Consider the following 22,216-nt stretch of genomic DNA (forward strand, 5'->3'; position numbering starts at 1 on the left):
GTCTCTGAATTCTGCACTGTATATTGGTAAATGAAGTGGTTGTTAGATTAGACATTAGTTACAACTAACTCTTTTCACCTGGCCAGAAAAGTAGGAGAGCAGCATGTCTTTCTTGAACAATAACCTTTTGTAGAGATGTGAGGGAACATTTTTATCTCAGAATTTTAATCAATCAGGGTTAATGCTCCATCACATTTCCCCTGTGCCTATAGTAGTAATCACTTTTTATTTTTTAATTTAATCCAGAAGAGCAATAGACAGAACCAAAGTTACAGCAGCTCTACAGCCTTAAGAAAGCAGCTATTGCCAGTTTTAGTAGTTAACATGGCTTGTTTTGAGTTCAAGGACACTTGAATTTCAAGTTCTTCTTTGGCCACTGTGTGACTTTGGGTTGGTCACTTTCTCTTAACTCACTTTCTCATATAGTTGTGGTTGGTGCAAATAGAATAAGCCAAGACTTTATGCCCTCTGCCTTGAGTTCTCAGGGGAAAGATGATATAAATGAATGCATGTATGTATCTTGTTCACATATATACAAGTTCAGTCAGAAGGCAGGGAGATGTTTAGATGGCAGAACAGCCAGCCAAATTAAAAAATGCATCTAAATATTAAAAAGAAGAATAAATTGTTTACAAACTATTTATTAACAATTAATATTTCACATAGTATGAACAATTTGTTTCGGTATATTATAGAAACATAGACCTGGAAGCAATCCCAGAGATAATTTACTCCAGTTCCATACAAGTGCAGGGTCCACTAGAGCTTTTTTGACCAATGACCATCCTCCCTCTATTTGAAGATCCCTAGCAAAGGCAAAGTTATATATTAAGTTGTAGCACTTTTGTGTTCCTTCAGTGTTCTTGGACACTTTGCACCTTGAATCAACAGGAAAAAAATTCTTAGCTACTTTAGGGGAGGAAAAACAGAGCCTTCCCATCAACTTGCCCTTGGCATAATACAAAAGAACCCTAGAAGTCTTAGATACAGACTTGCTTGAACTAATAATTTTGTAAAAGTCAAGTGGGCTAGCTTTTCTAGAAGAGTAAAAGCTTTCTGCTAAAGAAATTGGCATAACCTATGATGAAAATAGGTTATCCTCTGCCAAGAAGAGGATTATGATCTAAACATTTGAGTTACCTCAAGGCGAGATGGGCAAGAAATCAATCAATCAATCAATCAACCAATCAACCAATCAAAATTCTCCTATGCATTACAAAGAGTTTTTAACTCCCCTGATGGCTTTGTGATATGTTTTCATAAGTGGGACAGCCATTGTAATAGGGAAAAAAAATCAACTTTCCTCCAGGATGAGAAATTCTTGCAGTATCTGAAATAATAAAAAAATTTGAGAAGTCTTAGAAAGAGTAACCTCAGTTAATGATATTCCCCCCCCTCCAGAAAAAAGTAAAAAAAAAAAGCAACCCATATTGAAAAACCTCTGCACACTTTGTATATAATACATGAATCTTGATTCCAGTGAAAAAAATCCTTCAAATATAATATTGGTGGATGATCTCTGGAGGGTTCGGGATAGGGGTTGCTCCTCTATCCTGGTCCAATTAGATCTCTCAGCGGCTTTTGATACCATCGACCATGGTATCATGTTGCACTGGTTGAAGGGGCTGGGGGTGGGGGGCACCATCCTACCTCTCTGACCGGTCGCAATCTGTGTTGACAGGGGGGCAGCAGTTGACCCCGAGGCACCTTGCTTGTGGGGTGCCACAAGGGTCGGTCCTCTCGCTCCTTCTGTTCAACATTTATGTAAAGCCACTGGGCTTCGGGGTGGAGTTCCATCAGTACGCTGACGACACCCAGCTGTACATCTCCACCCCAGGCCACCCCAACGATGCCCTTGAAGTGATGTCCCAGTGCCTGGAGGCCATGCGGGCCTGGATGGGGAGAAACAGGCTCCGACTCAACCCTTCCAAGACCGAGTGGCTGTGGCTTCCGGCGTCCCGATATAGCCAGCTGGTGCTATCGCTGGCTATTGCGGGCGAATCACTCACCCCCATGGAGAGGGCTCGCAACTTGGGCGTCCTCCTGTCTGCACGGCTGTCTTTAGAAGACCATTTGATGGCCGTGGCCAGGGAGGCTTTTTATCAGGTTCGCCTGATATGCCAGTTGCGCCCCTTTCTAGATCCCTACGCACGGTCACTCAGGCACTCGTCACCTCCCACCTGGACTACTGCAACGCTCTCTATATGGGGCTCCCCCTGAGGTGCACCCGGAGGCTCCAGTTGGTCCAGAATGCGGCCGCGCGGGGGATTATGGGAGCGACGGGGCACTCCCATGTGACACCTCTCCTGCGCAAGCTGCACTGGCTCCCGGTGGTCTTCCGGGTGCACTTCAAGGTGTTGGTGACCACCTTTAAAGCGCTCCATGGCTTAGGGCCGGGGTACTTACGAGACCGCCTTCTGCCACCAATAGCCTCTCACCGGCCAGTACGCTCACACAGAGTGGGCTTCCTCAGGGTGCCGTCCGCCAGACAGTGTCAGCTGGTGACCCCCAGGGGGAGAGCCTTCTCTGTGGTGGCGCCCGCCCTCTGGAATAACCTCCCCCCAGAGATACGTACAATATCAGACCTCCGGATTTTTCGTCGGGCCCTGAAAACTTATTTATTTCAACTATCTGGGCTGGCTTGATCCCACAGTTTTGGGTTAAGTTTTAATTGATTTTAAATTGGGTTTGTTTTAAATTGCGGCCAAAAATATTTAATTATTTTAAACTGTTTTTAAATTTTTATGTCTTGTTTTTATTTTGGCTGTTCACCGCCCTGAGTCCTATTGGAGAAGGGCGGTATACAAATTGAAACAAACAAACAAACAAATAAACAAATAAATAAATAAATAAATACAGTAGTAACCCCCCTATAAGAAGGCATGTCTATAATCCATTCATTTTACAGGTTTTACATAAATTAACTTTGATAAATTATGAAGAATATGAAAGGTGAAATTATACTATGCTTACTTTTTATGATTTTAAAGGAATGTTTAATAAAATTATCCTATAAGCCTTTCTAACAGAGTTCAGAGATCTTGTGCTCACTATTGTGGAATAGAATAGTCTCTTTGCAGACTAGATTTTCTTATATTCAGGGAGATTAAAAAATGCAGAACATTCACTTTAGCTATTGCTGGATCCCTATGTACTCCCTGGAAAGCAGGTGCTTTTTAAAATTATTATCCTGCAATTGATCCAACAATGGTTTATTAAATTCCATGCTCTGTTCCCAACCTCTTTAGAAGATTGTTCATCCATTCAGCTCTTACATCGCCCAGTGAGTTTCTGCTCTGGCAAATGATGCATATTATCCTTGCTTTCCCATCCCCCCAAATTCTATAAAGCTTTACTTACTTTTTTCTCCCCCCCCCCACTAAACCTTTAAGTAGCATCCTAGACATTTTGGAATGAAGCTACAAACAAGGTTTCATGAATGCTACTTTGCTGCTACGAAGCTAAGGTATCAGCTTTTCCTTGCTATCAAGTTTCAATCTTTTTAGTTGGACTTTTTGGCCTGGATGATTTACATATTTACATATTGCAATACATTTGGGAGAGAAACTCCTGTAGTTGGTTTGGCAAGAGTTAGTACTGTAGCAAGTTAGCACCCACCCCTCTCCTAGGAAAATGAAATATCCTAGGAAATATTAAAAAGGCAGAATATTATATTTTCCCTAAAGGAAAATAGACATAAACTCAGAGCCTCAGCTCCCTGCCCCCCCAGCAGATATTTTGGTGCCAACCTATCTACAAGACAAAGGCTGGGCCAGCTTATCTACAACACAAAAGACCTTCACCCTCAGGACATAATAGGATTAGCCCTCTACTCATCTCACCACATGGCCCCATAGGAGTCTGACAACCAATCAGAATACATTTCTTACATAGGAACAGGAAGCTCCAAGGCGGGGCCCAAGAGAGGGTATAAATCTCTCTCTCTCACACTCACCCATATGCTCTTTTTTGCCCAGGACCTCAAACCATGTGGTCCTGTCCACCATTAAAACTGTCTTTCCTAGCAGTCTCCATGTTTCCAGTGTCTTTCTTCCCACTTGGAACTGAATCCAGATGGACATTTATTCCAACAGTACATTCCAACAACTCTCTGACTTTCTGCCTATTTTTTTTTTTAAATTGATTGATGAAGTTACTTGGATGAGTAATGAAATGTCTCAGATTAACAAACTTTGATCCAGTTGCCAAGATGTAACCTTTTCAGATATTTCAATTTCTAGAGAACAACAGAAAAAACAAAGGATCATCCATGTGTCCAAACATCCAGGAAAGCCAAGAAAAAGAATGAGGCCAAGCAGAAGGGAACAATCCCTAAAAGGCAGCAATTGTAAGACCTGCCAGTCAATAGGGCTTGTTTTGCTCCCCCAATAGAAAGAGGAAGAAGCAGAAAATGATTCTAATCAAGGCCATTTTCTTCTAATTTTCAATTACCATCTGCAGGCAAAATTTCATTCTTTGCTCCTCTTAACTTTTCTCTCCCAAATGAGTCAATTAACCAGTTGCTTTTTCTGCATTTCTAAAAAGTGAACTAGAAACACTTCATAAATAATTTTAAAAATCATTAAAATGAGGAGAAAACATCAACTGAAAATAAATACACACATGCAATGCTTATCATTAAAACATAGTTTACAGTATTTATTTATTAATCAAATTTCTATAGTTGTGCATTTATGGATGTAATTGTATGAAGGAATCAAAGACATTAAAGTTCTCCGTTCAGTAGTTCTATCCATGAAAAATTATATTAAAAAATTAGATTATGTAGTTACAATGTTTTAGAAAGTCTAATAAAATAGGTAAAAACGGAGTGGAAAAACTAAATAAAACTATTCTTAAGGAAAGAGCCAGTTTGTTCTAGAGGCTAAGGCACCAGGCTAAAACCAGTCTGAGAGTTCAAGTCCCTCTTTAGCCATTAAAAATGACCGGGTGATTGTGGGCCTGTCATTCTCTTTCAGCCCAACACACCTCACAGGGTTGTTGTTGTTGTGGGGAAAATAGGAGGAGGAAGGTGTGTTGGATACATTTGTTACTTTCAATGATTTATAAAAAATAATAAAGGTGGGCTATAAATAAATAAAAAGAGTTCTTCAAGACTCTTTATTACTGTGTTTTCCCCATTTTTGCAGTCAAGTACAATTTCCCACTGTAAAAAGCCATTGATCCAAAGAAAATATTGCAGTATTTTCCAGTCATAGACTCAGGAGCTAACAGAAAAAATATTGATTCTGTTTCTTCTGTATCACCAATTTATAAATTTGGGAAAACATAGAAATCATACCTGTAGGAACAGTAATTACTCAAATTTGTTATATATTTTTTTCCTACTTTCCTTAAAACCTTTAATCCAAATGAATATCTAAAAGGGATAGGAGACCACAATATATATCAGTTTGCCTGTAATGCTATACACCAAAAAAAGTCCTGATCAATAAAATGTAATTTTGTACAGTACAATGCCATCTATGAATTATTTCTATAGCCAATTCCAGATGACTCACCAAAATATGGAGGAGAATTTTATGCCATGAAGACTTTCAAGCTGATTCATCAAATTCAGATTATAAATTTTCTTCCCATTTTTTTAAAAAAAGACTTTCATGAAAGCCTATCAATATTTGATATAAAGAATGGTATAATATTGGACTGGTTCCCTTGATTCTAAACAAAGTGGGAATACACCATTCGTGAAATATTTTTAATGGTTGTAGTTGATGTCACACAATAAGCCTTAACTTGTCATCTTTGACTCCAACTGGAACTTGTGAGGAATTCTTTATAAAATATATTCAGCAGAGACAGGTTTTCCATCTCTAATCAATCTCTGGTCCTATGCTACCTGAAATCTTGTTCTATCTGTCTCTCAGATGTATATCAGCAATACAGCACAGAAATGAGGGGATTTATCCAACTTTTTGTTTCTGCCTTTATTTCTCTCTTTCTTCATCTCTTCTATGGCTGTTGGCAAGAGCCTGGCAAGTAACTTGGAAGTGGGAGAAGGAGAAAAGCAATATAAATGACAGCTGGCACAAATCATTTTGCTGCCTGAGACAGAGCAACAAATGAACTTTCTTCCCTTTCCTCTCTAGTCAACATGTGTTGTGCTCAAAGACAGAAAAAATTCTCGTGCAAGCTTTTCTGTTCATCACCAACAATAAATATACATTCAATCTTTGAGCTTAATGGTCCCATTATTATTTTTTGGGGTGTTTTCATGTCAGTGTTGACTTCTGGTGACTGACTGAACAAATCCTTGTAATTTTCTTGCAAGACTTCAGAAGTGCCTCCTTTCTAGGGCTGAGAGAAAGTGACTGGCCCAGGTTATCAGCTGGTTTTGTGCCCAAAGCAGGACTAGAACTCACAGTCTCCCAATTTGTAGCCTGATGCCTTAGCCTCTACAGCAAGATGGTTGCCTCATAGTCCCACATCCAGGCTAAAAGGATGCAAGCCTGCTGAATAGATTCCAAGATTTTGTTGCAGGTCCCAAATCTATACTCTCAGGACAATAAAATATCAATAGCAATAGCATTTAGACTTATATACCACTTCACAGTGCTTTACATCCCTCTCTAAGCAATTTACAGAGTCAGTTTATTGCCCCCAACAATCTCATTTTACCGACCTCGGAAGGATGGAAGGCTGAGTCAACCTTGAGCCAGTGGGAATCGTACTGCCAAACTGCTGGCAGCGGGCAGTCAGCAGAAGCCTGCAGTACTGCATTCTAACCACTGAGCCACCATGGCTCATAATATAATATAATACAAAATGATGTAATAATGTAGTAAAATAAATTCAGTGCTATGGATCAGCCGCAACAGATATCAAAATTGATAGGAATGTCTGATGAAAATAAATATAATTCAAGGATGCACTTTTAAAATGTTAGTTTCATTGATCGCAATGGATTTAAAAGTGCTAAATCTTATGTTGAATTGTGGCATCTATTTGTTTTCTTTTATCAGATGCTTCAGTGGATGGTCCACAAAATGGTGTATCTCCTCGACCTTGGGACATTAAAGTCCAAGTTCCACAGATGTTTCAGGAAGACACAAAAAAGTTTCGTGTTCCTCATTCTTCTTTACTCAAGGTAATTTTATCAAAACAAACAACAAACAAAACAATAAACAATTAGCCTGTTCTATGTAACAGCTCATCCTATATTTGAAGACCACTGTATTTCTGTTTGTTAGTTTTCTCTGTAGATTAAAAGATCAATTTCTGATTCTTTAACCATTCTTCATGGGATTTTATTTCCAGATCTTTCATGGATTTGATCAGTTGAGGGTTTCATATAATGTTCTTTAAAAATATAGAGAAGGTACGGACTAGATTATCATATTTCAAAATTGTGAAGGACTTGACAGGTGGATGAAAAGGCCAAATCCAGTCTAAACATCTGTCTATGTCTGCAACAAACCATCATAATGTTGAATTTGAGACACCTTGAAGCAAAATGGGTGGCAAACAAATCTAATAAATAATAAAATAAATAAAATAATAAAATACAATGCCATGATGATATGGAGAGTGATGTATATCATCTTGTGGAGGTGTGTTGTTCCCCTTTGATGAAATGAAGGAACTGGTGGAGTTGTGTTGCTCTACCTCAATGAAGACCTGAAGTGGGGCTGATGATGACTGGCCTTCTTCTCCATTTAACATTGATTTCAAAACATGAATAGAATCTGCTATTAAGGAGCAAAATACAATTTCCATTGCACTTCTCTAATTTTAAAGAATCAATAAAAATGGCTCTTCAGCCTATATTTCTTTTTGCTATATTATCAGAAACTCCTACAGCTGCTAGTCTTATGTAGCACAAAAGTCTTTTTTTTTCATTGCCATAATTAATAGAACAGATGCATGCTAACACTTGAATTAGGTAAGAATAACTGCCTTTGTTGACAGTCATCCTTGCCTAATTCAGGTATCACCATATGCAATAGTCTATTTTAAGTCACTGTATTTTAAGTGACTGTATCAGTGGTGGGTTGCTCCCGGTTCGGTCCGGTTCTATAGAACCGGTAATAAAACCAGTGGGAGACTCCGCCCACCCACCACAATGTCATCATGGGTGATCTGTGCATGTGAAGCTTTTGCACATGCACGCACAGTTCCATTGTGAACCGGTAGTAAAGGTAAGTAGAACCCACCCCTGGACTGTATGTAGGTGGCTCATTTCTATTTCAGGAATGTCACAAATGCCATGGCCGGGGCCGATACAAATGCAGTGGATGCCATGGTGGAGGCAGGGTGAGTATTGATAGTGTATTTATTATTTTATATTCTTTGATGCTAAAAAATGTTATTACACATGCTTACTGTTTAACGGGAAAGTTGCATGTGTTGCTATTATCCCTGAGTTTGGTATGGAACTGATAAAAACTTAATCTCTGAATTGGCAAAGTGATTTTTTTTGTGTGTGCTTCCAAATGCCACAAATCTCATTTGTATGTCAAGGCAAAATGAAAAGCATTTATTAAGGTAGGTCAGATCTTTCTATAGAATATAGAAACAAATGAGACACCCATTCAGTATGTGTGATATGACAGAAAGCAAGCAATCAGACAAATTGATTACATGTGAGAACTGAACAATAGAAAACATTGATTGCAGATAGCATTCCATAAGTGGCAAAAGTATGGATTACATTACTGTCTTTAGCAGCTGGGTTTGTATCTTTTAATCTTGCAAGTGCATTTAAGGACCTTCAGAATATGTTTTCTATTGTTTAATTGCTGAAAAAGCAAGTTTTCACATACCAAAAGAAATTGTCTTGGCTTAGAAGAAAAACAAGTTTTCCTAAAGTTAGAAAAGAGGCCCAGATTGCCATGTTTTGTTTTCTTTTTTTAAATCACATTTTAAAAATGCTAATAATGAAGCCTAAAATTCCAGGTAAACATTCTGTTTTCTGTGAACTCAAATTAATTTCATTTCTGTATACAATGTTTCACATAGAAAAACACTGTTGTTGTTGTTAGTTGTGAAGTCGTGTCTGACCCATCGCAACCCCATGGACAATGTTCCTTCAGGTCTTCCTGTCCTCTACCATCCTCTGTAGTCAGTTTAAACTCACGCCTACTGCTTTAGTGACTCCATCCAGCCATCTCGTTCTTTGTTGTTCCATTCTTCTTTTGCCCTCAATCTTTCCCAGCATTAAGCTCTTCAGTGATTCCGGACAAACACTTCATAAATAAAAAAATAGACTTAGTTCAAAGCTAGAAGTACCATTCTGAATATTTTCTGCCTGAAGAGAATTAGAGTCTGAGCTAAAAGAATTTCAGCCCAAATCAAATAAAAACATGCCTTAACTATTATTGCCTTAACCGGAATATTGTTATTCTGGGATTATTATTATTTTTTCATCCTGATGTTGTTTTAGCTATTTTGTGTCCCCATAGATGAGGTGCGTCACATGTAATGGAGCCAGGAAAGCCAAAGCCAAACATTTAAAATATCAGAAACGGTGTCAGATGTGCTCAGGTACAGGTCGCAAAAGGTAAGGACTTTGAGAAAGTGATAATGATGAAGATAATGATAATAACAATGGTGACTGCTCTCATTTTATACATATGTTCATATACATGACTCCATCATACTATATTGCCTTTCCATGTTAGCAATATCATATAAAATGAATAAATATAGAAAGAAATGCTAAGTAAAATCAACTGAAGAAAGAGAGAAAAAGAAAAGGAGAAGGAAGGAAAAGCAGGGAAAATCTAGTTTAGACTATTATTCATTATATTCCTTTACACTTTTCTATCCCTCTTAACTATCATTGCTTCCAAAGCGTTCCTATACAGCTATTTGTTCTTTAATATTCTCACTCTTGTCTTCTTGAGGATCTGATCAACTCATCTGGCCTCAACTTCCTTTGTTAACCTCTTCCTCTTGATCCATTTGTATATTTACTGATAAAGGGGAATACTTGTAGCTCAGGGTTAAAATGAGAAGTCCTTGGAACTTTCTGAGCTTGGTTATTTTCTTGCCAATGTTTCTTGAAATGTCTGCATTTCATTTGTATATTTGTTTTGCAATTCAATTTTCATTTACCTTCTCTATGGACAAATCTTCAGCTTCTGTCAGCAGAGGCCACTCACTGCTTTCTGAGCAGGGACAGATGTTGTATCTGTCCTTCCATTATGAGCCTACTGTAAACACATCCCAGCTATGATTCAAAACTGCTGTTTTCCAACTCAAGTCATATTAAATCTTTCAGAGTGGATGGTCACCAGCACTCTATTTTGTTTTAACAACAGTCCCTTCTCTGGTTGCAGTGTCTCACATGTCACCTTCCCCCCCCTCTAGCAAGTCATCATGGAACTGTGCAGTCATTTAATCCTTGGTTCCTAATGGACAGCTAAGATTTTATATATATTAAAAAAGAATCTTGTGGTTGATCCAATCATAGCCTGTTATGTCAATTAACTATCATTCACCCAAGAAGCTCAAGCACCATTCAAACCTTATATCTTCCAGTAGACAACCCGCTAAGTGAAGCATATTCCTCTTGCTTTCTCAGGGGAGTGGGCCAAATGAGGAAGTAACAGTCCCTAAGATGGTGTGTCCTGAACTGATGGATCAATGGCCACAGGAGTTAGCCAATGAAATTTGCCTTTCTGGACAGGTGGGAAGGACAATCTAATGATACATGGGAATGATTCTGGGAGACAGGATGAAGACCCCCAATTTAGGCAATCATCTGATAAGATGGGGCAAAAGCATGGGAAGTGTTTCAGAAGGGACCCTCCCTAGTTTTCCAGAGACTATAAAGAGAGGAAGGGAGATGTACTTGATTGATGACAGCCTTGGGCCCTATTCCAGACAAGAAGCACCTTCAAATGAAGTAATCCTACTTCATCACATTAACAGAATCCTGCAAGACTGAAAATGTTTCTCCTGTCCTTTCCTTTTAATCACCAGAAAACTAGGGAGGGGGACTTCTGAAATTCTTCCCCCATGCTTTCCCTCACCTGAAGACTGAGCTGCCTCTTATCCAATCCTTGTCTAGACTGAGAGCCTTCCTCTATCTCCCAGGGCCATTCCCACATCCCATTACCAGCAAGAAGCAACACACTGCTGCCCATTTTCTAAAGCAGGGGTGTCAAACTCAAGGCCTGGGAGCCAGATTCAGCTTGCAGGGTGCATAGATCTGGCCCGTAGGGCCACCCTGGAAACAGAAAAGGACTGGCCTGGGGTGCCTCTGCCAGTGAAAATGGAGTCCCTCCCAAGCTTGGTTTTTGCTGGCAGAGGGTTGCAGGAGGCCGTCGCAGGTGAAAACAGAGCTCAATATCCCATTTTTGCTGGCAGCATGCTCGGGCCACCACAAGTGCCTCTGACACAAGTGACATCAAGCTGGCCATGCCCACCCTGGCCATGCCCACTCTACCTCCTCAAGGTCAAGCACAACCCTGATGCGGCCCTCAATGAAATTGAGTTTGACACCCCTGGTCTAAAGTGAGCACAGTTCAGCCTCAATTCCAACCAAAAGCAATCTATTGTAGACTGGAATATCTGAGTTTGGCTTAAGAAACACTGGATCTTTCTGAAACGATTGGCTGCAGTTCAGGACTGCTTTATAACCTCAAAAATACACTTCTTCCATACTGCTCTCAGGGTTCAATCACCCATTCATTCTTGATCCAATCATCTCTTTTTATATTACCAGACTCGCTTTACTGCATTCCACATACTTTTATGCTCCTTGTGATGTACGCAGCTTTCATTCCCATATAAGAAACGAACACAATTATTATCTGAATTTTAAAAAAATCAGAGATTATTTCTGGCAGTAGAGAAATGCATATCTTTATATCTGAAGTTATACTTTAACGTAAGGTAATATTGCTTCATTGTCCATTGTCCCTTTCCTGGAATAGAAGATATAAACATAAACATCATGGTTCCCTCCCCCCTTTTCTTTGTAACTGCTTTTCAAGGGTTTTTCATTACCTCAGTGCAATAGCCATAAAATAGCTGGGAGGAAGAGTAATATGACAGATTTAAATCCACTAAAGCAATGATGGAGGTGTTTCCCTACAGGACAGACTGTGGAGGTAGACTATGGATAAAGTAGATGGCTTTTCACTGGGATTAGAAATAAATTATTCTGAAAGTTTTGAAATGTTCATAAAACTTTCTTCCTACTTCCTATGTAGGAAGAAAGTTGTTCTTAACCTACATTTTTAGAAAACATACTCCAAAACAACAAGCTGAATCAAAATGGCTGAACGCTTGTACAGTGTCATTAAGTAGTTAATATGAGATTAGGTTTTCTTCTAAAAGTGCACTGAGAGGAGCATTACTATTGCTCATATACTATCTAGGCTTTAGCCAGAAAGGTTCAACCTCATATATTTCATAGGAGATCAGAGAAAAGAGGCCAGAAAAAGTAAACTCTTGTCTCTTCAGTTGACACCAAAAGTGGAGTCAGCCATGAAGGAAGTATATTACCTCAGTCTCTGAGGAAAATCTGGAAATACTGAATGGGCTACAAATGTTTGTAGTCCATTCATGTGTTTGTGCAAGGTTGAAGATATTAGTGGCATTAGTGGTAGTATTAGTCATATTAGTGCTAGAAGCTTTCTTGAGTGTTATTTTCCCTGAAATGTACAACAGTACATCTAAACAAAATAGGGAATCCAGGAGACCCATTTTCCTGACATTTTTTTTCTTCCTAGTGGTTTCTTGCAACTGAAGGGTCTGCTTTTTTTCAGATCAACTCAGTTTTGATCCAGTGGTTGTGACTGGATTAACCAACCAGTTTGTCACCAAAGCCCAATTTCATGGGCTGAGTGAGACTGACTAGCCCAAAGTCATTCACTAGCCTTCATATCTAAGGAGAGATTAGAACTCATAATCTCCTGGTTTCTAGTCTAGTGTCTTTAACCACTACTCCCTACATTTATATTGGCAAATAAAACAGAGGAGGAAGAGGGTAAATTACTCTGTTGAGCCTAGTTGAATTGCCATGTATGTACAGGTAGAAAAGACAATTATTCTTCTTATTGAAACAAATGAGAAGAAAATAGCTAAGAAAAGACATAGAAACATCAGTTCTCTGCAAAATGCTATTACTTTTTTCTTCTTTTTTACCAGCTGACTCCCATCCCTAATAACAGTGCTATGCTGCCTTTATAAAATACAAGGATTTGATTATTATTTTTTCCAGTGCAAATCTACTGATTTTAGGTTTCCCATTTTTCTACCAATATTTGTCTTCAGCTAATATCTATTTACTGAAGCTTATATGCAGCTCACAAATTGTTACATTTTAGCTTTTCCAGCTGCTAAAATACATTTGCCATGATCTTTAGGGAATGCAAAATACCTCTCTGTTCTTCCAAAGTATTTTATAAGATTCCATTAAGCTTAAAATAACAAAGAACAAATAATCAAGGCAATATTTTGAAAATGGGGATCTTTGGGGACTAGCAGTTTCTTAAAATGGTTTAATAAATCAGTAGGTAATCGTTGCTGATCTATATCACACTAATGCTATATAAATTTACCAACCATAAACATATGCCATCTGCAACTGTTACAGACAGGATAATACATTTCTTGAAAGGATCACCTAATCTTTCACTGTTGAATCTGGAAATAGCCACGATGTGCAGATGTTCATTCTAATTTCCTGTGCTGCCATCTTTGTTTTCAAATGATCTCAGTATTAGTGGGATAAATCACAGAGTTTAGTAAATTAGCTGTTGAGCCAGAGTTAATTAAGAAGCAAGCCAGATTTTATCTCTTTAGTTTCTATACTTTTATCTTAGTAGTCAGAATGGTAATGTCACACAGTGGACTCATATCAGTCACGCTACATTTAATTTTTCCTCTCCTTCACCATTTCTCAAAATTCCAGAGTTAATAAATTTTTAGAAACCATGATAGTGTCAGATTTTACAAATATACTCAGAACAGTTTGGGCAACATGATACATTGATAGGTTATGTAGAACAAATGATCCGCAAAGGATGATACATTTGGAGGTGAAGCTCATTGAGAGAAGGATGGTTCATATATTTCTTCTCCTTCTCCTTCTCCTTCTCCTTCTCCTTCTCCTTCTCCTTCTCCTTCTCCTTCTCCTTCTCCTTCTCCTTCTCCTTCTTCCTCTTCCCCCTCTCCCTCCTCCTCCTCCTCCTCCTCTCCTCCTCCTCCTCCTCTTATGGGTTGTCTCTTTAAATATCAAAAGGGAAAATGACTTTTCCCACCCGTTTGCCTTCCTGGGCTGAATTAAATGCTTACTCTACTAACACAATTAGCAAACATTGGGAATTAAATGTGAAAGATGCTGCAAAATAAATAATACACAAATTTTCCTTATTAGTATCGATACCAAATGTTCCAATTAAGGATCTTCTCTCGCCATAGTCTGGTTGATTTGAAATACAGTACTCCATTTCATGTCAAATCTCCTGCATCTTTAGGGTTTTTTTTCCTCTGGTTTTCCTAGATATCTCTTAAATATTTCAATCAAATGGAATTTTACTTTCACTTTAATTTGCTAACAATAGAAGTCACATTTTTAAGCATATGAGTATGTATGTATGTATGTATGTATATAGAGATTTTTTTTTTAAAAAAAAGGTATTTTTATGTTTAGTTTTATATTTAGCATTTAAAATAAACCAAAAAAATAAACAGGTTTCATTTTTACATCTAAAAGGTGCGACACTTGTTCTGGAAGAGGCAACAAAACCTGTTCCACCTGCCAAGGGGTGAAAAAGTTGCTACATTTCATCCAGTTGATAATAACGTGGTATGTGATCTTCTTCTTGTTGTTGTTATGGTTGATATTAGCATGAAAAATCGATTGCTGCCATTACTAAAGCCTCTTCAAAGAGCCCAACCTATGTGATGAATGTTCAACAACTTTTAGTTTTGCATCCTTTCCCTATCTGTCTTCATTTTTGTCCTTATTACTTTAAATCTTCTTTTTCACTGTTCAGTTGTACTTGGTATTAGCCTTCTTTCCCAGTGCTCAGCCTGATATTTCATTGGCTGTCCTGGTAGCTCATAAAAGAATGGGATAAGGCAAATATTGATTTCAGAGGCTTTTTTAAAAATGTAACTTAGAATACAGTCTGTACTTTGGTAGCCATAGGACTATTCAGATACCCCTCTCTCTCTGAGGTTGGAGGGAGAGATTTATATATAATTATTTCTATTTAGTAAATAATATATCACAAAAGCCACACACACTTGGAATGGCATATTAATTTAAGATCTGAGTTTGGTACCTTAAGATCACTATCATCATCCTCAAAATCTATCAAAACTCTCATTATGTTTATTTGTTCATGTTTGTATTGTCAATTTAGCCCAAATGATGGGATTATGCCACAACAATCTTTGAATCAAGGTACCTAAGATCTTCTCACTTAAAGAATGCATGAAAATTCTGGGATTTCTCACTCTCATGGAACTGAAATTTCCACAATGTTCACATCACTTTTATTTGCAAAGTTGTCACTGTTACAAGAGCCACACAGTCATGTAATTGTGATTTCTGATGTTCCCTGCCAATTTTTCACAAGCAAAATCAAAGAGGAAGCTTGCAGGAAATCAAAAGTTTCTTCCATTCCCACTTCTTTTTTGTTTGCCTGTGATCATTCTGCTTTTTTGTTTAGGAAGTAAATATTGACATTGCTGTAATTTGTTTGCCTGTGAGTGGATCTTAGATATCTTGATTCAAAGGTTGTTGTGGTAAATGCCACCATTTGGGCTAAATTGATGACACAAACACGAACAAATAAAGATAATGAGAGTTTTAGTAGTAGATAGATTTTGAGAATGATGATAGATATCTTAAAGTTCCAAACTCAGATCTTAATTATTTCTTTATTTATTATATAGAATGTTCTTAGAATTGGTCTTGATCACAGGTCTGTCCAGCATTGGAGTAAAAAAATATTGTCAGACTAACATTTACCATTCATTCTGGTCAAATCAGACTGCACTACTTTTTTCTCAAAGGATGACCAAACAGATCACAGACTTGCCCAGTAATACCTAAATTTACTGTTTTTCTAACCTCCTTTACTCAAATCCTCTTGTCTGAAAACGAAAATACAGATGGTGATGGTAATATTATAAAACCATAGATAAAATCCTGGTCTCTAATTGCTAGAAATAAATGCAACCCACAAATACAGATACCACAGGCAGCCCATAACAAGTATTCCAGTTTTCTAATATAAACGCCACAGTTCTCTATGCTGCTCTTTTTATTACATAATTTATGCGATATTATTATCTGATTTAATTGTGCTGAAGCTATGTAAGCATTTGCATGCTTCTGCAGACACACTCATTAAGCATGGATTAAGTTACAGTGAGAATATATCAGTTTTACTAATGAAGATATTCTTCCAAAATATGGGTGGACACATTGTAAGTTAGCCCAAAGATCTTGGCCAAAAATCCAAAAAAAATCTGACTGTGGGCAGAGTTTGCCTGCAATACTGCACTTAACCACTGCATCAGGGCTCATAGGTGAGGTTTAGTTGTAGGGCAGGGGTATTAAACTGGCAGCCCACCGGCCAGATGCATCACGTGCAGGCCACGCCCACCCCAGCTTCGCAAAGGCAAAACGCATCATAATATATCACATGACATCATGTGAGGCAATCAAGTTTGATACTCGTGCTGTAGGATACCCTTTGCTTTGAGACTTATTGAGAAACAAACTCTTTATCACTTGACTAAAACGGCATGAGACAAATACTTAATTGTAATAAATGACATGATTTCTGACAAGACAACGGTTGCCTTTATTCAAAATGACATACTTGTTATACTTCCTTGTCAGTTCTTTAGCAGGATAATAACCAAGATATTTTGTATTTGGAAGCATCCGGGTAGGATCGGTTTGTATTTTTAAAATTAAATGAGAATGTCAAAAAGAGATTATTTGTTTTGAATAATGTTAAGAGCCGTGGTGGAGCAGTGGTTAGAATGCAGTACTGCAGGCCACTTCTGGTGACTGCCGCCTATCAGCAGTTTGGCAGCTCGAGTCTCACCGTCTCAAGGTGAAATGAGGATCCAGACTTTTGGGGGCAATATGATGAGTCTGTAAACTGCTTTTAGAGAGGGTTGTAAAGCACTGTGAAGCGGTATATAAGTCTATGTGCTATTGCTATTTGAAGTCAGCCTTTTACTATCTCTCTATCTCAGTCTCTCCCTCCCTCCTTCCGTGCTCACCCTATATTCATTTGTAAATTCTGCATACTTTCCAAATACCCCTTCCATCTTATTTCTAATAGGAAAAAGAACCTTATTGATCAGAAAACAAAATTACTTGCACCGAGGACATTTACACAAAAAGTCAAAGAACGAAGAACTTGGCCTTTGAATGACTCTTCCTTTCATTTTTAAATCCATGCTCATCTTTTCTCGTTCCTCTGAATCTTGTTTTGACTGTGGGCTTTCATTATGAACTAGCTTTATCTTAGCTGATCTCTCTTTTCATTGCTGTGCTACTCTCCTCTTAACTTGTCTTTCACAAACTGATTACTTTCCTCCCTGTCCAGTTACCCATTTAATGCACCGCAAACAATTAATACAGGAGTGTCAAACTCGTGGTGTCACTTTGCCATGATGTATCGTGACTTTTTCCCCTTCACTAAAATTTAATTTAATTTAATTTAATTTTAATTTCCAATTTATATACCGCCCTTCTCCCTGAGGACTCAGGGCGGTGTACAGCCAAGATAAAAAACATAGAATACAAATATTAAAACATTTAAAAATATATATAAATTTGGCCCGAAAGTTAAAAAATCACAGACTAATTAAAAGAATTTAAAAATTTCTTCTTAAGCCAACCCGGCTTGCTGGAAAAGATGGGTTTTCAGGGAACGACGGAAGGCATTGAGGTCATGGATTCTCCTTATCTCCGGGGGCAACTGATTTCAGAGGGTGGGAGCCCCCACAGAGAAGGCCCTCCCCCTGGGGGTCACCAGCCTACATTGTTTGGCTGATGGCATCTTGAGGAGGCCCTCTCTGTGGGAGCGCACAGGTCGATGGGAGGTCGTCGGTAGCAGCAGGCGGTCTCGCAGATAGCTAGGCCCTATGCCATGGAGCGCTTTAAAGGTGATAACCAACACCTTGAAGTGCACCCGGAAGACCACCAGGAGCCAGTGCAGCTCGCGCAGGAACGGTGTTACATGGGAGCACCATGTTGCTCCCATCACTACCCGCGCTGCTGCATTCTGGACCAGCTGGAGCCTCCGGGTGCTCTTCAAGGGGAGCCCCATGTAGAGAGCATTGCAGTAGTCAAGGCAAGAGGTGACGAGGGCGTGAGTGACTGTGCACAAGGAATCCCGATCGAGAAAGGGCCGCAACTGGCGAATCAGGCGAACCTGATAAAAGATCCCCCTGGTAACAGCCGTCAGATGTTCCTCCAAAGACAGCTGCCTATCCAGGAGGACTCCCAGATTCCGAGCCCTTTCAGTGGGGGCCAAAGACTCGCCCCCAATAGTCAGTGATGGAGTCAACTGACTATATCGGGATGCCGGGAGCCACAGCCACTCAGTCTTGGAAGGGTTGAGCTTGAGCCTGTTCCTCCCCATCCAGATCCACACTGCCTCCAGGCACTGGGACATCACTTCAAGGGCATCGTTGGGGTGGCCTGGGGTGGAGATGTACAGCTGGGTGTCATCAGCGTACTGATGGTATCTCACCCCAAAGCCACGGATGATCTCACCCAGCGGCTTCACATAAATGTTGAACAGAAGGGGCGAGAGGACCGATCCCTGCGGCACTCCACAGATGAGAGGCCTCGAGGTCGACCTCTGCCCCCCTGCCAACACAAACTGCGACCGGTCGGAGAGAAAGGAGGAGAACCAGTGCAACACAGTGCCTCTCACCCCCAACTCTTCCAGCCGGTGCAGCATGATACCATGGTCGATGGTATCAAAAGCCGCTGAGAGATCTAATAGGACCAGAACAGAGGAATAACCCCTGTCCCGAGCCCTCCAGAGATCATCCACACCAACGCGACCAATGCCGTTTCTGTGCTGTGCCCAGACCTGAAACCCGACTGGAACGGATCTAGATAGGATGTTTCCTCCAGGAATTGCGGAAACTGTTGCGCGACCACACTCCCAACAACCTTCGCAATGAAGTGAAGGTTGGAGACAGGACGATAGTTAGCCAATATTGCCGGATCCAGAGATGGCTTCTTGAGGAGAGGCCTCACCACCGCCTCTTTCAGGGCAGCGGGGAAGTGACTGGGGGTAGGTGTGGCAAGCGCATGACACATTCAACCTGCGGGCCGTGAGTTTGACACCCCTGTATTAATACATTCATCTTTTTAAACCAACTTCAGTGTTGCGATTTACCTCTATGTATGTATGATTTTGCATCAGGGATTCCTAAATTTTCATCATCACACTTTCCTTTACTGTCTTCTTAAGGCAGTAGTGGGTTCCTACTGGTTTAAGAACCAGTACAGTGATTGTGTGCTTTGCACGCATGCGCAATTGAACAAAAAAAGTCACCTTCCACATTAGTGCTAGGGAATTAAAACAGCTGAGGCACGGCAATCCGCTCTGCCACGCTAATCAGCTATGAAGATATAGGTAAGTAGAATGCAGGGGTGGGTGGGCGAGCCCAGCTGATCGTCGGAGCAAACCGGTTTGCTCCCAGCTGACCATCGGAGCTACCAGTTCTCCCGAACTGGTTCAAACTGGTAGAATCCCACCCCTGTTTTAAGGTACACCTCCCCTAAAAATCCAACACAAACACAAATGAACAATGAAAACAATACAATTAACATTTGGGAAAGGTGGATTTATTGTGACAATGTGACTACAAAGTTCTTCATCCTCCTCTGGTACACCTTACAGTTTGGGAAACCCCATATTAAATCCCTCTCCCTCTACCCCCCCTCCTTTTCCTTCTCGAATCCTTTTTTATCTTCCAGGAAAAACAATATATATGAATTCATTTCTGAACATCAACTAAGCTTTCCAAGAGATCTGCTCAGTAAAGCTATGGGGGAAAATGTACTTAAAGATGAAAATACTTTGGTAAGTACAATAATAATTAAGGCAAAGTTCCAAAGTTGGTGTCTTCAAATGATGCCCCCAGATCCTTATTGTTTTTCTAATCATCATCATCATCAGTAAAAAAGAAAAAGGAACTAGAAACAACAACTTGATTTAATGTTATAATTCATTTATTACCTCACATAACTTTATCTAGAATTGATATATTGGCCTTTCATTGAGATTTCAACTATATACTTAAATTGGGTTCATATATCGGCTAATTAATTACTAGAATGGTATTTCCAAATCTCTAGTTTCTGGAGCTATAGTCCAATCCACTGGAAAGGGAACACTTCAGAGAAAATGGCCTACTTGAGCTACTTGCTCCTGCTTTTGGTTAAAAGATTCAACTATCTTTATAAATCTTTGATTAGTATTTAATATATTTGTTCTTGGTCTGCAGATGGTAATCATGCCACTCTTGTAGCTTGGCATCTCAAAAACATTTGCACAATATTTTTTTTTTAATTTTGTTAAATTGATATGCCTGTTTTATTTGTCAATAAAGCTAAATCTTAAAAAAATGTAATGATGATATTATATTTAGGCTGTTGGTTTGAGCTCTGAGTTTGGCAAGTTGATTGTAAATGTTTCATCACCATTCGAGGAGACATCATGTGTTTTGAATTCAAACACACTGACAATGTCTTCTCGAATGGTGACGAAACATTTGCAACCAAATTGCCAAGCTCGCAGCTCAAACCAACAGCCTAGCTGTCAACCCAAGCTACTAATATTCAAATACATTTCGATGATATTATATATTAAGGCATAAGCACCAGAAACAAGATGCATTTACAATTTCTACATTGGTGCCTCAAGAAGAACAGATGATGACTCTGAATTTTTCTTATTACGGTCCAGAATTACAAAGTAAATACGTCATGTGCTGCAGTTTCACATTCATCATATGCATATTACTTATCTTGAGATAATTCTCATTTTAAGCAATTGGAGTAGGGAGACTCGCTTAAGCTCTGCAGCTCCTAATATTCTGCTTCTTATAGCTTTAGGGATTGAGCAATCTTCCTGGTAACAGAGATAGGAGAAAGAAATTGTAATAATAGTGTGTTTGTTCTGATTTCATCAGGCTCGACAACGTGTTATGCACAATGCCTGAAGTAATGCCATTACTTCGATTCATGGGTCTGGTGTACTAATAAATAATGGATGGGTGGACATGATCAGAAAGGAGAGAAGGAAAACTTAAAAAAAAAACAACAATAACTCAGAGGAATAGAACATATATAGTAGTTGTTGAAGGTTGTTTTTTTTAATGTTTCAGGTATATCCTCTTGTTGATTTCCCTAATGCGGAGATCTCACTGGCTTCGCAAAGAGCTATTGCAGAACATCATGGCCCGCTCACCAGCACATCTCGCATCCTACGGCAGGTATATCAAAGTAGGCCTTTTAAAATGTGAATTCTATCCAAACTTCAAACTTATTACATATGAGAAATTTGGAAATCACAACACTATGTTAGAAACAACAAGCAAGCAAAAATAACTGTTTGTGATACCGTGTTTCCTCAAAAATAAGATCCTGTCTTATATTTTTTTTGCCACCAAAAAAGGCACCAGGTCTTATTTTGGGGAAATGTTATCCACTGATTCACCTCACTTGCATGCATCACTCCTGGTCTCCTTTTCGCTGGCAGAGGTCTTCAGGAACTTCTTTTTCTGTGGCCGACAAATCTTCCTGAAGGCCTCTGCAGCTGATAACAGAGCTCTGGATCAGAGCTCTCTTATCAGCTGCAGAGACCTTCAGGAAAGCCTTGCTGGCTGAAGAAGAAATGGGCCAGCAAGGCAGGTATCGGGGTGTGAGGCCTGGATGCAACTGTCCAAAAGTAAGTAGTAGGGCAGCTCCACCCCCCCATCCCCACCCTGGCTTAATTTTTACCTGTGTACCCTGGAATGGATGGGGTCTTAATTAGGGCTTATGTTTTTTTTGGGAGGGGTAGGGCTTATATTGGGTGCACATATAAAAATCAAGCTAGGACTTACTTTTGGGGTAGGTTGTATTTTTGGAGAAACACGGTATTTCATTGTATCTGCTGTGTGTTTGTAAGGAAGAAATGCATAATTCCTGGCTATTGCAGGAGCTGAAGGCCATGCAAATTGGGAGAGCTTAATG

The 22,216-nt window shown here is 39.4% G+C and overlaps 1 protein-coding gene across 2 annotated transcripts in view; it reads left to right on the top strand.

The window, feature by feature from the left end:
• The window catches only part of SSUH2 (ssu-2 homolog), a 51,439-nt gene that overhangs the window by 16,922 nt on the left and 12,301 nt on the right, over positions 1-22,216 (top strand). Inside the window, exons 6-11 of one of the 2 annotated variants that reach the window (XM_034431640.2) lie at positions 6,984-7,108; positions 8,212-8,274; positions 9,423-9,520; positions 14,693-14,785; positions 19,955-20,060; positions 21,367-21,474. In XM_034431640.2, coding sequence (XP_034287531.2) covers positions 6,984-7,108; positions 8,212-8,274; positions 9,423-9,520; positions 14,693-14,785; positions 19,955-20,060; positions 21,367-21,474 — 593 coding nt within the window. The remainder of the gene's footprint in view (positions 1-6,983; positions 7,109-8,211; positions 8,275-9,422; positions 9,521-14,692; positions 14,786-19,954; positions 20,061-21,366; positions 21,475-22,216) is intronic. The other variant, XM_034431641.2, reaches the window with a different exon arrangement.

This window comes from Pantherophis guttatus, chromosome 2, assembly GCF_059756535.1.
Source record: "Pantherophis guttatus breed Tessera chromosome 2, ASM5975653v1, whole genome shotgun sequence".
NCBI classification, from domain to species: domain Eukaryota; kingdom Metazoa; phylum Chordata; class Lepidosauria; order Squamata; family Colubridae; genus Pantherophis; species Pantherophis guttatus.